At 37.7% G+C, this 17,573-nt stretch overlaps 1 protein-coding gene across 2 annotated transcripts in view; it reads right to left on the reverse strand.

Annotated features, from left to right (window-relative positions):
* Positions 1-18: 18 nt before the first annotated feature.
* The window catches only part of erbb3a (erb-b2 receptor tyrosine kinase 3a), a 20,923-nt gene continuing 3,368 nt past the window's right edge, over positions 19-17,573 (reverse strand). Inside the window, exons 2-28 of one of the 2 annotated variants that reach the window (XM_027146739.2) lie at positions 14,724-14,878; positions 14,059-14,245; positions 11,656-11,781; positions 10,759-10,821; positions 10,474-10,592; positions 10,085-10,226; positions 9,468-9,581; positions 9,115-9,232; positions 8,916-8,989; positions 8,738-8,828; positions 8,266-8,283; positions 7,609-7,823; positions 7,167-7,299; positions 6,810-6,903; positions 6,499-6,656; positions 5,529-5,585; positions 5,271-5,412; positions 4,617-4,736; positions 4,415-4,513; positions 4,113-4,298; positions 3,468-3,705; positions 3,206-3,352; positions 2,723-2,820; positions 2,424-2,606; positions 2,181-2,240; positions 1,795-2,077; positions 19-1,670 (exon numbers count right to left, since the gene is read on the reverse strand). In XM_027146739.2, the coding sequence (XP_027002540.1) occupies positions 862-1,670; positions 1,795-2,077; positions 2,181-2,240; positions 2,424-2,606; positions 2,723-2,820; positions 3,206-3,352; positions 3,468-3,705; positions 4,113-4,298; positions 4,415-4,513; positions 4,617-4,736; positions 5,271-5,412; positions 5,529-5,585; positions 6,499-6,656; positions 6,810-6,903; positions 7,167-7,299; positions 7,609-7,823; positions 8,266-8,283; positions 8,738-8,828; positions 8,916-8,989; positions 9,115-9,232; positions 9,468-9,581; positions 10,085-10,226; positions 10,474-10,592; positions 10,759-10,821; positions 11,656-11,781; positions 14,059-14,245; positions 14,724-14,878 (4,229 nt within the window). In that variant the 3' untranslated portion in view covers positions 19-861. The remainder of the gene's footprint in view (positions 1,671-1,794; positions 2,078-2,180; positions 2,241-2,423; positions 2,607-2,722; positions 2,821-3,205; positions 3,353-3,467; positions 3,706-4,112; positions 4,299-4,414; positions 4,514-4,616; positions 4,737-5,270; positions 5,413-5,528; positions 5,586-6,498; positions 6,657-6,809; positions 6,904-7,166; positions 7,300-7,608; positions 7,824-8,265; positions 8,284-8,737; positions 8,829-8,915; positions 8,990-9,114; positions 9,233-9,467; positions 9,582-10,084; positions 10,227-10,473; positions 10,593-10,758; positions 10,822-11,655; positions 11,782-14,058; positions 14,246-14,723; positions 14,879-17,573) is intronic. The other variant, XM_047813844.1, reaches the window with a different exon arrangement.

A 17,573-nucleotide genomic window follows, 5' to 3' on the forward strand; every position in this document is an offset into this window, starting at 1 on the left:
GTAAATAAGTACAACTAATAGCAATTATAACATTTATTTCAGATAGACGTTTGACATGTGTAAAATGACCACAAATTAGTGTCGTATAAAAGCATAATTACAGAAATTACAACTTGTTCTGGTGAGACATAATAAAAAGTCAAACTTCATGTTCAAAACACCAAACATCTTACTTTCTTATATTTCATCAGAAAAAACATATAAAACATTCCAAGAAAACAAAGAGAGCATATGTTTGTACCTGTTTCTTTAAGTGCGCAAAGCAATGCTATTGATACTATTAAGTAAAATGGCTACACAATGGCATGATAAACATATATATAATGTATATGATGTTCTTTTGCATTTACACCATGTACAATATTAGTATTAAAATGCAATCATCCCTGACTCACTGTTTATTTTGTCATGTGATGATATGCAAGCTGCCACAATGAATTTGTACAAATCTGAAAACACACCTGTAACAGACATACTGAATAGTAAAAAAATATCTACACAGAACTAATACAAGCGTTCATCACTGGAAGTGATTCGCATCCTGAGGTCCAGTGGCTGTTTAATATAAACTGAGGTTCATATATTTGTATGCAGTGATCAGTGTACTTGATGTATAAGTTCAATACAAGGTACTTAAGTTCTTTTCTATGTTTCAACAAAATACAAAAGCTAATTCAAAGGTATATGAAAGTAAATTCAGAGCTTTTCTCATATGCTACTAAACACGGAAAATGTCTCTTTATTGGCAGATTGTTAAAAAAAATGCTTTTACAGATCGTAGGTATTGCTGATCATTTTCCTTTATACTCTGTTTCTTTCTAATTTGACTATGGTACTTTTGTTTCTAATTTTAATCTCATCTCATGTACGCACCGCATTTGCTTTAGAAAACAATCGGCTGTGCCAGTAGTCAGGATTGTCAAAACACCGGTCTGTCCCTTCCTTGCCCTTTTTCATTCCTGCATGGACTTTAACATATGGCCTGACTCCATGACGGGGCTGCCCCTGGGTCTCCTCTTCGTCTGCTTTTTCCTGTAGGTTCTGGTATTCAGCGCCAGAGTTTCCCCCTGCAACCTGAGAGTCCATTTCTTCATATTCATACACCTCCCCCTCCCCTTCTAACAAACCGTGAACCATAAGTGATCGCCTCAGCCTTGGTTGGCAGTTTGTGTACTGATACTCATCTTCCTCACACTCCTCTTTCCCATTAGATTTCTTGGAAGAAATATGGCTTCCTTGTCTTAGGAGGTCCATTCTGGGGTTAGTGTTTGGAGCTGTGACCCCTGCACCACTACGAATGTCCATATATTCATACTGAAGATCCTGGTCCAGGTTGGCTTCTGCATACTCTGCTTCACTGGATGGAAGGTCGGCGTTGCTATGACTTCTTTCATCCAAGGAGGACTGAGAAAGGCCTCCACTGCTTTCTGTACCTTCCATGGATAACCTATGATTGCCACCTGAAGATTTGTGTATACTGAAATTACGGTTTGTTAGCTGACAGCAGTTTTGGCTCCGGCCTTTTGTTTGTCTGAGGGGAAGGTTTTGATTGTTCATGTACTCATATTCTTCCTCGCCACTGTCATGCTCCTCTAAAAGTTCACATGAATGACCCATAGATAACCTCCCATTAGACAATGTCACACGGGAAGGCACAGAACACATAGTATCTGAAGAGAAAAGGATGTGAGATGTTAGACATAATTATTATGACTATATGCCTGCAACAGTGGTAACTGAATCAATAAAATAAATAATGAGACACAAATGTATCACACAATTATTCTCACATACCTCTGTCTGAATTGTCACTTAGTCCTGGCAATACATATCCATTTTGGTCTTCCTCCCCATCACTACATGGAGACGGTGTGTCAGGAATGGGTGTGTCTGGAGGGCCTGATTCACTGTCCCTCTGAGATATATAGGCACTGTCCTCCCGGCGTTGCACTCCTCTAAGGCTGCTAGACAACAGTACATCTTCATTCATCTCTAGTTCTACCAGGGTGCCATGTCCCTCAGAACTCTCAGAAATAGTGCGTGTGGAGTTGAGGCGTGAACGTGGTGGCCACACAGTCTACAGCAAAACAAGAAACATTGTCTCATATAACATGACAACAGCATCCAAAGTAGGCATTTTTTTTCAGTGACAGTAGACACTATTCCACAATGAGACATACCTGCACAGAGCCCTCTACACTTGGGGTCATTGGCAGATAACCAGCAAGGGTGAGACTGGCCTGTATAAAACAAAATCATGGTAACATTAGACATATTTAAGGACAGACGCAAAATGATTTAGGCAACACTAACTTGCATGAATTAAAATCTCACTCGGTTCAGAATATGTCAGTTCGATCTTTCAACTTGCTGGCTGTTTAATTATTATTATTATTTTTTAATTTAGAAAATGGAATTCTCACCCTGTTAGTATCCACACGCAATCTAGAGAGGCTTCTAGACGGTGTGAGGTATACAGGAGGTGTGGTCATGCCATCTTCCAGTGCCTCATCCTCTTGGTCCTCCAGCCCCTCACCAAGAATGTGCACTTGAGTGCCACGATTGTGTGCCTCATCAGAGGCAAGGTCAGGAGCAGTGCACTCTCCCTATCAAATTAGTATTGAAAATCTTGTAATTACTATAGATGTATATGTGTAAACATTAAAATGAATGATCTCATGCTCTAGGCATTTAGTTCTGTTAGACTACTCTGATGCCTTACTTTGATGACAAGGTACCGTGGTGGGTCTCGAGCCATTCGACTGAACTCACTGGCTAACTCTTTGAAACTTGGTCGAACATTCTCGTCAATCATCCAGCCTGCCAGGAGAAAGCAAATAGGTTTTACAGTGGTGTTTCATTCTATTTCGACCGTGAGTTGAGTGAGTAATCAAAACTCTAGACAAAAAAAATTCTGTAATTAATGTTAATATCCCTGACTGACAAATGAAAACTACATAAAAAACAGTGTTCAGACTTTATGCATTAAAACAATTACAACAGCCGTGTTTTCAGCTTATCACTACCACAGTAAAAAGCATAAGCTCTGTTTTCTCTGCTTTATTATATCCCACAGGTAAACCCATCAATACAGTAGTTAAAAGATAGAGCAGTTACAATTTAATAAAGCAACATTTTCATTTAATTCATACATTCATTCAAAACTAATGAATGTCCTGAATATGAAGAGATTTAGGGGACTTACATTTGACCATAACCATATAGACCTCAATCGTGCAGATCTGAGGCTGAGACAGGCGCTCGCCCTTCTGCAGCAGATCTGGAACTTCCTGTGGTTTCATTGCAGCATAAGGCTCTGCCCCATATGACATCATCTCCCAGACAGTTACACCTACACAAGGGCAAAGATGCCAATGAACAGTGCATTAAACACACATCAGACTTGCTTTGTGAATGTCTCTTGTCTGTGAACTGACACACACATTCAACTGACACACAACACTCACCATAGCTCCACACATCACTCTGATGCGTATATCTGCGGAATAAAATACTCTCAAGGGCCATCCACTTGATTGGTGTCTGGTTCACCTTCGTTTCATAGAAACATTTTTTGGCGTCGGGATAAAACAGGTCAGCAATGCCATAGTCGGCAATTTGGACCACAAAGTCACTCTTGAGAAGTATGTTCCGGGCAGCTAGGTTCCTATGAACAACCTTCTGCTCTTCAAGATAATACATTCCCTGAGACAGAGAAGAAGCAGGTGAGTAACAGCCCCTTGTACCTGGATAAATAATCATTTAAATAACAGGTAATATGATCATTTCTCTTGACGTAATAAAATAAATTAAGACTTTCTGTCACAAGAACGTGTTCAGTTCAGAGGAATTTTTTAGGGTTCTTTTTAGCATGGAAGTGTTTTTTTTTTTGTGTTTGTGTATTCACTTCTAGAGAGCAAAAGGTGAAAGCTGGGGAGGTACAGACTCATTATAAGTGTTATAACCTAAGAGACAACAGGTACTAACATTTTTGTAAGATCAGATTAAACTCAGACCTCAAACTAGTATAATTTATTACATTATTCTTTACTTCTTAAATAGTATATAATGCATTAAGTACATACATATAGAAAAACATGCAGACAGCTCACCTTTGCGATCTGCACACACCAATTCAGCAGCCTCTGTGGGTTGAGATTGTCTTTCTGCTGCCTTATATGTCCCAGTAAGGACCCCTGTGGCATGTACTGAGTGACAAGCTCCAAAGAGGACCCAGGACAGATGCCTAAGAGTCGCACAATGTAGGGGTGGTCCATACTGCCCATTGCCAACATGTGCTACAAGACACAAGAAATGGCTGTTTGAATGCCTGATTATCAGGAAACCAAAGCCATTCCAATACTTCCTTATGGAACTGTATGTGCATTTGTGTGTGTGTTTGTGTGTATCTTACATCTGTAACTTCCTGGAAAGTCTGTCGCCCAGTGCGGTCCTGAATAGTCTTTATGGCCACAGGGATCTTTACTGTGTCTCCTTCTGGAATCCACAAACCCTGAGGAGAAAAGAGAAATATGTGATAAATCAACAGAAATAAGGCTGTGTGATTTAAAGTTAGAAGAGTATTAGATTAATTAGACAGATTTTGGTGAAAATACCTTGTGGACAGTACCAAACACTCCTGTACCCAGAAGTTTAACCTTTCTTAGTTCAGATGATCTCAGAATACGAGTGTGAACCTTTGTCCCTTTCTCCCCAGGATCCAATGGCTCAAAACTCTATAGAAAAAAAAAAAAAAAGACAAACGTATGAACCCATAAACACACAACTGTACTTATGTATTTAAATGTAAAATTCTCCTTAACAAGAGCTACAAAATATGAGCATTTAGCAAAACAGACAACGTGATGCAAACATACAGCAGATGTGTTATTTCAGCATACAACCACAGTACAGCAAAACAATCCCTAGGTATCTAGGTATCCCTAGAAATGTGTACAAAATGTAAATATTTTTGAGTCACTGTTGTTGTTTTACCAGTCATGCTGCATTGCTTGATGTAAACACAGGTTATAAAAGTTAATTACACTGTGAAGTCTCCTACTCTTGCAGAGAGAATATATGGGATACTGGAATTATAGTTCAGGAGCTTAAATTACAGGGGTAAAATGTACCCAAAGTTCTTGAGTTCAACGTCAGTGAAAAAGTGTCTGTGCAATTTCATTTTATGGAAAGGTTCTACAAGTTTCTACAAGCTATCAAAAGCATACTTCCGTGACATTTCTATGTAGCTATCCAGAACATATACAAACCTCTTCACTCTCAAGGTATCTCCTCATGGCACGCTTGCGTCGGATAGCCAGACTGCGGCGATACAGAGCAGCCATCACAAACACAAAAAATCCCACCAGCACACAGGCTATTGCACCTAGCACAATGGCAGTCACTGGCAACCTGTGCATACACACATATACACACTCACATCAGTCAAAAATTATTAATCCTAACTGCATGTACAAAACAAAAACATAATCCATTGGTGCTTTTGACCAGCAGAGGGAGACACACACCCAGACGCTGCTCTCTTGGGGGATTCCATACAGTCTCTCAAACTTGGTCCTGTGCACCTGAAGTCCACAGAAATAAAAATTACTAAAAGTACGGAAGTAAGCAGTTGGTTTATGACATTGTTTGACTGCAGGACTGGCAGAAGTTAGGGGATGAGTTAAAAGACAATGCAGCATGAATCACAGGTAGCACCTGTGCATGAATCATATATCAATGAATCACAAATTACAGTAAGAACAAACATAACATGCATTGTGGTGAAAATATAAGACAATCTTTTAAACTGATTACTATTTAATTAAAGAAATATTAAGATCTGTGTCCTATGTATTAAAAAAGTGTACTCCGATGTTTTCAAACTAATCTGAGGATCTGAGAAAATAACTGAAAATCTATTTAATCATTTAAAGACTTTCCTATGAAGTGTGGATTTCTAGGCACGCCAAATGTATATTATTTTAGGCATGGATCACAGCACAAGCAGGCGATATGGATAATGGATAAGTCATAATTGTAGTCAATGAACAGGCATAGATAAAAAAAAAAAACAAAGAGAAAAACTAAATGACAAGAAACACAGAACTGGAATCCAGAAAACACAGTAAGAACACAGCTCGGAAATTAAACTGACAGAAAAGCAAGATAAGCTTTTGGAACGAGACGAAAAAACAGAAGGACTTAAATAGACAAACATAGGAAACTAATACAAAACAGTAGAAAACAATCAACACATAAAAGGGCAATAAACCAACTGCAGGGCAAAGGCAAAGTCAAGACTACAATTAAAACAAAATGAACACAGGCAGAGATGAAATGAAAATAAAATACACAGAAGCATGTTACCCCACACTAAGGGGGAATGACATGAAAACAAGTTTCTGAAGTCAGTGTCAGCAACGAACAAACATAAGAAAACATATGAGGCTTTTCACACACTCCTGTATCTCAGTATGACTGTCACTATGATCTCACCCGCGGGTGCAGTTGGAATGACAGGGCTGGCATTTGCTTTGAGTGTCATGGAATTTATAAACAACAACCCGTTTTTCTCCCATAACTCCCTCTGGGCATGATGAGACACAGTGTGGCCCATCTTGCAGACTCGCACAAACAGCACACTGATCTGCCCCCTAAAGAACAACACATACAGGAAAAGAGATATTAATTTGAACACCTACCAATATCCTACTACACATGAATAACATTGTAAACTTCCAGAACAATTAATAAACATTTAGAAATGCAAAAAAAAAAAAAAAGAATAAGTATTGTTATCTCATTACTGGTCCACTGCAGGTGTGTCTGTTCTCCTGCACTGCGCACTCAGAGTGACATGGCATACACTCTCCATTTGGCCCAGCAAACTCCCTCTTTTCCCTGTCATGAGAAACGAATATGACTCCATATATTGCAAAACACTGTTGTCTTAGTATATGTACAGTGACATGACACTAAAAAATTAACTGCTGTGGCTACAAATAGCTATAACCGCATTAAACTGTATCTTTAACTTCAGTAACACTAAATTTGGTTCTTGTGTGCACTGTATGAAATAAAAAATAATAATCAAAAACTGTAGCCTACAATAAGAGAGATGCCACCTCTTTTAGATGCTTTTAATCAAAGGACAAAGGACTAACCCTTGTAAGAAGTTACAGGCTGGCACACAGGTTCCTCTTCTGCTGTAGTTTTTACAAGACAGACACTGGTCTGGCCCTGGACCCCAACAGCCATTGGCCGAACAGAGTGGATCACACACATGGCCCTCATTAACTGTTTAACAAACACACACAAACAGGCACTAATATCACTGCCTGAAAACTTTTCACACTTTTCAATTATGTGGTAGCCTTTTCCTGTTAAATTATAAACACCGTTGTTTTTCTAAAGAACAATTGTGGATTTTTCATTAACTAAATGAAATGCTAAGGATGTTAGCTTGTGATTCGTTTTTTTTTTTTTGTCATTTTGGGGACTGTATGTCATTGTGAACACTGCTGGGTAAAATAAGCTCCAGAAGAGTACCAATCATGTATTGTCCATGCTTGGATGTAGTAAAAGTTACAATGCACACACACTTACTACACTCATCTTGAGAGTGGTTATCTCTGATGTCAAGAGCTTTCTGTTGCCGTTGGACACGTGGGCCAAACAAGCGTGTCCAGTTGACAGATTGGTGGTAGCACAGCTTTTGGTTCTGTGTGATATAGATGCCACCATCGTTGATCCTCTTCAGAGAGCGCAGACCCAATGATTTCAGTGTAGGAATTTTCATCACCAGCAGAGCGTAGCCCCGACTGAGAGAAACAAATTATTTTCATGAGAGTGATTCAAAATTATAGCTAAAGACCCCTTGGTTCTTCACCCCAACACCGGCTTTGAACCGTCACCGTAAAGCAAGCCTGAAACCAGCATGAGCACATCAGTGAGATATAGAAGATCCACACCAAGATGGAAATGCACAAATGACCTTACAAAAAGACTGTACTTAAAGTGCAAATGGTGTTTGTATTGAAATTGATCCAACTGACATGTTTCTGATGCAATCAAACATGCACCTAAATCCAGTGAATGAAGTGAAATAACCAGGTGAAACCATGCACTATAATCAAAACCGGAAATAGATAGAGAGAAAGAGAAAATAATCCAGTCATTTGGGCACCAGTGTAAACACAAGTCTAAGGTTTGTGCTTGATCGGGGAGGAGGTGAAGTAAGTTAGTCAGGTCAAGGAATCCTACCTCTTAGTCCTCACTCCTCTGACAGGGGAAGAAGGGACAAATAAAGAGTAGTGTAGAGAGAGATGATGAAGAAGGAGAGATGTAGAAAGGGTTTGTTTAGGACATCAAACAAATACTATACTGTATTTACTTTACAATAGGTAAGCACTATAAGAAAAATCAAATCATGTCAAATGTTAATGTTATACATATGAAAGAGATTATTTCCAAAATGACTTAGTAGTGGCACACACTTTAATGCACTACATTTGGAAAGCATTTATTGAAAACAGTCCATTAAATTGTTTAGTGGTTAATAATTTGCAATCTAATTTAAACCAACTGATTCTGTTTATCAAGCTTTTATGATATTCAGGTAGCAATCAAATGCAAAAAAAAAGATGGTAATATATATCTATTATCACATTAAAAAAAAGTTTATGTTTACTTTTACATGTAATGTTTGGTGAAAGACATGAAGTCTATCTCTTACTTGTAGAGATTTCGACCTTGTATCGTTGACAGATTGGAGAACACTGACAGATCATCCATTTGATCAGGCCATGACTGAATACTCAGAAAATCTGGCAAGCAAGCAAATGGGTGTCATGTATTGTAGACTAGCAACAGTGCATGAAATGCATGAACTTATCAGATAAATGCACACAAACCTGTGATTTCTCGAACAGTGTTGAAGATGTTGAGCTTCTTGGGGTCAAGAGCTGAGATGTTGTTATATGGATCACTGTAAATCATGGACAGCAGGTTACAGACACTTATGCTTGCATTCTCCTCACACAGCATTTATGGTGGTGCAGTTAAATTAATGACAGTGTTCTTCTGAAGTTGCTATGTTTTAGCACCACTCACCCATCAATGCCTGTGACGAGGAAATGGAGGCTACCCTGAATTTTAGTGCAGTTTATGAAACTGTCAATGTTCTCAGAGTTCACTGTCAGACTGGAGAGTGAGCCAGTACCTTCACACACTAGAGACAGAAGAAGAGAGAGCGAGAAAGCGAGAGAGAGAAAGCTCATTGGATTGAATTGAATTGAGAGAGCATGAACTTATATATGAGTTCATGAACTTGAAAGCCTGTGAGATTGCATTATGCTGTCTCTGTGTTGTGAATGGGTTCACTGTTTGCTGTTGGTGGGTGTGGGTATGTGTGCATGGCCGTGTGTGTGTGTGTATTCGTGCATGTATCTGTGTTGGTATGCTACCTTTCGGACAAAGGCCTCCACATGGTTCACACCTTTTTACTCCTTTCCTGTCCACCTCCATTTTATATGGAGGGCAGCTGCTAACACATGAACTTCCATCTACTACAAAGTTCGCTAAAAGAGATCAAGAAAGAGGTCACAGAACAGGTACCTTTAGGTCACCCAAACATTACCTTTAGGTCATCATAGTCATTCTTTAGATTTTAGACACTTTTTCCTGATCACCTGTCTTCTACTTATACTACAAATACTACTACTACTACTACTAATATATCTGCTCATCAGATGATGAATAAATAGTTTGTATTTTTAATGAACAGCTGAATATGAATGTATATAATCTAAATAATGACAATCAAATTGAATGTAGCTTTTGTTTTAGGTTCATTAATTTGCACATTACCTTTTTTATTACCTGACTTGACAAGTGATTTATCAATTGATTATTTTAATTAATTATATATCAATTACCACTTTATTCAGTGGCACAAACATCATAATAGCTGACAACTGTATAAGTACATTTGAACAATGAAAAGGTTTCTTTTAAAAAGGTTTAAATGTTCAGGTACAGTAGCTGTAATGATCAAATGAAGAGGAGTTGTAACTGTACTTACGGGGGCACTGGGCTATACAGACAGAACCATACTGATATTTCTCATTTGGGTTCGGCTCCAGTTTGAATGTCACTTTATTGTATATCACGCCCTGAGGACACTGAGGCACACACGAGCCAGTGTCATTGAAATTCCTGCAGGCCTGCACACACCCCGACACACACAAAAATATTTTTCAGTGGTGATTCATGAACCTTGTATTTAAGTCAGCTTATTACTTGGATTATTTGCTATTCATTAGCCAGCTGAGGTGTGTGGCAGCAGTGAAAACAATGTAGTTATCCCCCTGATTGGAAAAGCATTTTTTTAATAAGCTAAAAGTTTGCAATGTGTTGTTTCAATACGATAATTATAAAAATGAGTTTGTGCTTGAATGTCCTTTCACTTACAAAGCAGTCAGTATCCTGTGACCCAGTGCAGCCTCCTGCACACTCGATATGGCAGCATTCACTAGGGCTTCGGCCAAAACAGCGACCATTACATTGAGGTGCACACACCAGTTTAGTCACTGAGAGAGATAAAGAGACCGAATGTAAAAGTGCGTTATCAGAGAGACGGAAACACCTACTAGGAGAGGAGACAACAGAGATAGAAGCCGTTTGAGAGAGAGAGAAAGAGTGTGTGTGTGTGTGTGTGTGTGTGTGTGTACTGTAAGTGAAAATGTTAAAGCTTACAAGTCTGACAGCTGTCTCTGCCTGGTCCCCAGCAATGTCCGTCACAAGATTCATGACATGGAACTAAACAGGAAAATGTGTTTGGGATTCAATTTAATCAAGAAATACATTATCGAGGTGTATAGCTAGGATGTCTGCTGTGATAACAAATCAGGTGTTCTTTGATTAATCAACCTTTAATAATGAATGTGCATCAGTAGTTCAGAGAAATGTACATAATAATAATAATAATAATAATAATAATAATAATAATAATAATAATAATAATAATAATAATAATAATAATAAAACAAAAAACAAAAACCTAATAAGAATAATAAACATAAAAAACAAAGATTTTACAATTTAATCCTGAGCTGACAGAAGGAATGACATATGCATTTTCTGCATTCTTGAGTGCTTTTGTTTGGGGTTGTTTACTGACATGTGAACAGCATTGTATGTCTGATTTGCATTTAGAGCCACAACTTTGGTTCTTTGTTGGTTCTTATTTGAAATAATAAGTGCACATCCCAACAACAGAGTATAAAATGGAACTGAAATTTGGAGCTTTCTTCTGAAGTGAGGAAAATACTATTTTGAAATGATCAGCTAGGAAATGGGTCTCAAGAGTCAGAATCTAGAAGACATTTTGCACTGAAGTAGGTTCACAACACCACTGTTTCAGCAAAACTGCACATCGTTGCAGTCACAATTATTTCTGACCCTGAAATAGGTAACTGAGTGCCCCAGGAAATATATGTTTAATGCCTAATCAGATCAGCAATACAGAAAAAGTATGTAATTTCTGCAGAGGACTGAAGGCCATTTTATCATTCAAGGCATACTAGTTAGAACACTCTTATGCTGCTCTTATGTTACATTATTGTGCAGTATAAAGCTTTAAATGTCGCTTACATTCCGGTCCGTTGTCCTCAATAAGGACCTTAGCTCCATTGTCCTTTACAATATCCAACCAGTTGATCTGTGGTGCGTAGCTCAGGAACTCATTCTTGATGATCTGTACGCCCCCTTCCAAAATTTCTACAAACACATACAATAGCAATCTGAAAAACAAATCTAGCATGTCTACATGTGTTAAACACTATAACTGCTAGGAATGTGTTCCTGTGTTTAGCAAATTAAAAAGCCTTTTTTTTTTTTGCATAAACAAAAATAGTGATAAGTTGTTGTTTAGGGAGAATGTTAACCAGCTAACAGCACAGTGCTCAGAAGAACCTGATCCTTCACATTAGCCAAAGCAATCAACTCGAGTCCTTTCAGTACCACATATATCTACAATAATCAGAAAGAGCAGGTGAAACACTGTTATCAAAATACACATCGCATACAACAATACACCACACCAACCTATACACCAGGTAACAAAGCTCAACAGCATTTTATTCTGTAAGTGTAGCAATGGAATATTGTGCAATCTTGTGTTGCAAAACAATAAAACCTATTACCTACACACTTGGAATTTTGGAACAAATCACAAATTTTAAAATGTACATACAAAAACTATAAATGCATTTTCTTTTGCAAGTCTGGATCAAACAATACTACTTACGTTGACTGAAAAGAAAAGGGTAAGAGTTATGCAAAATGAACTAGGATTATTTTTGCAGGAACAAATTTGAAATTTAAACCAAGCTGATGTACCAGATACAGTACACCTATGCACCCACACTCACAAACCCCTACACTGATGTAAAAGAATCCTGCTTAGTAATAGTTTAGGCCTGACTGGAGCAGGCTTGAGCTTGTCCCTGAAACTATCTGTGTGACAGTTAACAGTTGCACTGAAAACACACACCTACTGCAGAAGAGAAAATGAGCTATACATTACATTATAGTTCAGATTTCAGAATAAACAGAAAAACTGGAATTTCCTGTAATATGTGCTTTGGTTCAGAGGTATTTTGGTTAGGAAAAGGCAATCAGGTTCTACTCAGAGCAAAGCAGAGACAAAAATATAACATTTTATTTCAACTCTATTTAAGATTTTAGCTAAATTTGAAACTTTATTTAAACTGTATTTTTATTTTACTTTTGCTCTTATTCATTCATTTTATTTTATTAATTTATATAATTCAGCACTCAGCAAAGTGTATAGTGAATGAGGAGTGTCACAAAGCAGCTTAACAGAAATATAAAATTTCAAAATATGGTTTTAAACTTATATTTATCCTTTATTTATTTAGTCATGTAAATTATATTCTCTAGTGTCTTTTCTTTCTCCATTCTTTTCCTCTTTCTTGAATTACTGTTCTTTTTCTTTTGCTCTCAGTGTCCGTTTTTGGTGGCATTGTGTAGTAGTGCCTGGTTTGATCCGGAGCTCCGGTTACTGTTTGTAGAGAGTTTCGCATGTTCTTTCCTCACCTATGTTGATTTTTTGTCTGGGTTCTTGTTGGTAGGTGGATTGGCCACACTGTCACTTCTGATGTACTGGCATCCTATATCAGGTGTTTTCCTTCCTTGCTCCAAATGTTCAATTAACTGAGACAGTTCTATATCCTTTAAAACAGTTTGCAACAATCTGGATAAAAGTCAACATGTGCCATGCAAATCTTTTCTTATCCAAAAAGACTAAGTCTTGTACTATAATTAAGAGATGCTTCAACACTATATTTGTTTACCATTCTTTTTTCCCCTATGAAATGTTCTGATCACTTTTCACACGTTATATTTTCACAGTGAACGTGAAAAAAGTTCTCATATTATCACAGTATAATTTTCAAAAAACCTGCATTTTTAAAGCGAGTATGTAGACCTCTATATCTATTTTGTGTCTGAAAACTTCTATTTGTAATTATTGAATGGTTTAATGAATTTTAGTTAATACATAAACTTTATCTAAGCTCGTAGGTGAAAAATAAATATTAGAGATTCAAAATATGTTCCACTAAAGATTTTTCTGAGAGTGTTCAGGGGAAGGCTAAAGTACTTGCATTTAATAATGCAAAGATAAAAAATCACAGGGAGTTCTTTTAATGTTTTCTCAAAAATGGAACTGCTCACAAAACAAATGCAAAAACAAAAAAAGCGTACCTCTTAATAACAGAAATCAGGTGAGCAAAATATTCTGGGTTATATAATGAAAATGCTAATTAGGCTGCTTGGCAGGTTGTCCAGAGTTATAACACATTAATGAAGATAAGCACTTAAATGCTTCTGTTTGTTGACATATGCAGCTCTGCTTAATGCCACACCTGCTGCCAAGTAGACAGAGGAGGAAGGAGTTGCAAAATGTGTGCTACATTTGGCGCACAAATAGAATAATATTTCTAATAGAAATCTGCATGCTTGTGTTTGTACCTGTCAAATGTGTAAGGCCCAGCTCCCGTATCCCATACTCTCCATCCTTCTGGTAGTTAACTAAGACAGCGAGAGCAAAGTGTCCTTCATACAGTGATGTTCCTCTGATTACACGTAACTGCTCCAATGGCAGGTATCTGAACTGGTTTATAGCTATTAGTACGTAACCTGTAACCTCACGAATAGACTAGAGAGAGAGAGAGAGAGAGAGAGAGAGAGAGAGAGAGAGAGAGAGAGAGAGAAATAAATAAACAAACAAACAAACATACATACATTTAAGGCTTTAAGATGATAAAATACAACCTTTAGGATTACATTTCTAATTTTAGTTATTAGTGAGTATTAGGAGTGTCTTCCATTGTCTTACAGACTTGCAGAAAGAACTCTTATGGCCAAGCAGAAGTTTCAGGAAATATCTGACACAGTATTGCTTGCAGTAAAACACTGGGATGTAATAAAGGAATTAAGCTCACAGGTGAAAGACATTTATGATGCACACACATGCACACGTATGCTTATCGATCTAGAGGGATTTAGGGATTTCATGGCTGCTTAAAATCAAAGTCAGACACACACACACACACACACACACACACACACACACACACACACACACACACACACACACACACACACAAACATACACACACTCCCACTTCTCTTACCTTTAGGAAGAAGAAATCACGATTGTGTTCCATGTGAGTGATCTCAAGGTTACCCATGACAATCTGGCAGCCGGTGTACATCTCCTTCATCCGCTGGTACTGCAATTCTGAATTTCCTGTCACACTCAGCATGTTCTGAGTGCCTGAACACATGACTGCAGAGAGAAAGAGAGAATGAGAGATGACTGTATTAACATGGACATCCACAGTGATTGTGCTAGAGAGAGAGAGAGAGAGAGAGAGAGAGAGAGAGAGAGAGAGAGAGAGAGAGAGAGAGAGAGAGAGAGAGAGATTGAAGACGTAGGCAATTTTATTTTGTTATTCAAATGTACATTTTCATAGAAATTCAATGGGGATCAAACAAGCTACTAACAGAAAAAAAGGCACTTGGTGCTGCTTGTTCTTTGAGCTTCAATGATTAAAAGATTTTTACAAACAGCAGCTTTCCAAGAACAAACTCAATTTATGACCGCATGATCAAAAAAACACTTAAACAGTACAATGACCTGAGTTAATGAATGTCTGAACCTTGGCTGTATGTCATGAGAAGAAACCTCATACACTTTCCCAAATTCCAGAGCAACTTACATTTTTTATCTAATTTTTTTAAAAACAGCTGAGCAATTAAGGGTTAAGGGCCTTGCTCAGGGGCCCAGCAGTGGCAGGCAGTGTAGTGGACATGGGATTTGGGCTCACATCCTTCCAAACAGTAGTTCAACACCTTAACCACTAGACTACCACATCCCCCATCATCCCAATTAAAACGGTTGTTTCATATTCAGAAATTATTCATACTGAAGATGATGAGGATATAGATGAGGATGGGTTCCCTTTTGAGTTTGGTTACTCTGAAGGTTTCTTCCTCATATTATATTTTCCCTTGCTGCCACCTCTGGCTTGCTCATTAGGGATCAATTTAAAATAAAATATTTCTGTGACAATATCCATTGTTAAAAGCTTTTTACAAAAAGAGAATCTAATTATACTTAACTTTATCTATTCAAACTGTAAACACGGACTTAATCAAAACAAAACTAGCTGTCTTTATTACACTATAATAAAATGTTTTCAATCTTTATATATATATATATATATATATATATATATATATATATATATATATATATATATATATATATATATATATATATGAACCTACAGAATTATATAGGTTTACTGGGGCAATAATATAAATATACTGGCGAACCAATTGCTCACTAATACATGATAAGCATATCTCTGGGTCTATTACAGAGGTCTGTGTGTGTGTGTGTGTGTGTGTGTGTGTGTGTGTGTGGTGTGTGTGATGAAGAGAAAACACACAATGCATCCATTCTAAAACAGCGCGAAAACAAGTACAGAAACCCGCCCAAATGTCCTCCACATCTCACACTCCTAATCTCTGTCTCTCTCTCCCACTCATTTACCCCCCGAAAAAGGGAATTATTTATCACTACTTTATTTTTATTTATATTTTACATTCAAAAATAAACAGTTGATTATCCACAGTTGGTGTACATGCAGTAACACACGATCAGAGCAAAATAACCAAACACAATCAGAGAAAGACAGAGAGAGAGAGAGAGAGAGAGAGAGATATATTGGAAGAAGAAAAAAATAATACTGTAGAAAAAAAACATATGGGATAAACATGTTGAATAAAACAGGAATGATGATGGTGGTAAACAGAAACTTGGCGTCCGTCCAAAAAAGATTAACACAAACAAACACGCACAAGCACAGACACTTCACTTGATAACTTTGTTTTGCACAGTTCACAGGTCACTCTGTTCCTGCGGCAAGACTAGGTGTGGTCAAATAACTCCTGATTTATCAGGTATGCCTTTGTGTGCATATATATGTGTGTGTGTGTGTGTGTGTGTGTGTGTGTGTGTGTGTGTGTGTGTGTGTGTGTGTGTGTGTGTATGTGTGTGTGTGTGTGTGTGTGTGTGTGTATGCATATATTCATGCTTGGGCGTGTGAGTTTGTTGTACTGGGTTACTGGGTTTGACTACATGTAAGTTGTAATAGCTGGTGCGGTCCCTTTCAGACTGCATATCTTGCTGCTGACAGAAAAAAATGCACAAGAACCACTCCATCAGATTTAACCCATTACACTCCAAAAAGCTGCAGGCAGGTCAATGTATCTGACTGCTGGAGCTACATGCCCTTTCTACTTTGTCCACTAAATTTTATTTCAACTGAATTTAATTTTGGACTCACATTGAATTGCATTCTGTGTGCTTGTGAAGTTGCACTGCAGGTGCTGTGAAATCTGTTTATCTATATAAGTCTGTGTCAGCTATACTGTAACTGCTGTAACTCGAAACTTATCTAAGTCAACAACACCATAAACATTCTTGCACTGATTTGCTTTTTACACACATACACTGTTCTTTGTCTTCATCTGTCTTTCTCTCACAACAACAAACACAAACACAGTCACTTTACTCTACACTAGTACGTTATTCTAATTCTGCCAAGTAGGAAAACAACAAATTGTTGAGGTGAATCCAGATAAACGAGCACAACAAGAGAGGGGAATGTTTTAGTGTTGAAAGTGGTTGTGTTTAAAGGCTGTTTTTTCTTTACCATGACCATTTTCACTAGAGGCAAATGAGCAGGATTGTACAGTATGTGCTATGTTCCCTTACATGATTAAAGGAATGCCATTAACATCCAGTGGGAGTTCCTCACACACAAAGCATTGACTCAGAACCATGTCCACAATGGCTACAAGCAACTGAATATATCTGTTTATATAACAGCTACAACACAAAAGTTCAATCATGCCTTTATTTGTCCCCTCGGACAAAACAACACAAGAATACTTGCTTATGATACACTCTG

Source organism: Tachysurus fulvidraco, chromosome 5, assembly GCF_022655615.1.
Source record: "Tachysurus fulvidraco isolate hzauxx_2018 chromosome 5, HZAU_PFXX_2.0, whole genome shotgun sequence".
In the NCBI taxonomy this organism is placed as follows: Eukaryota; Metazoa; Chordata; class Actinopteri; order Siluriformes; family Bagridae; genus Tachysurus; species Tachysurus fulvidraco.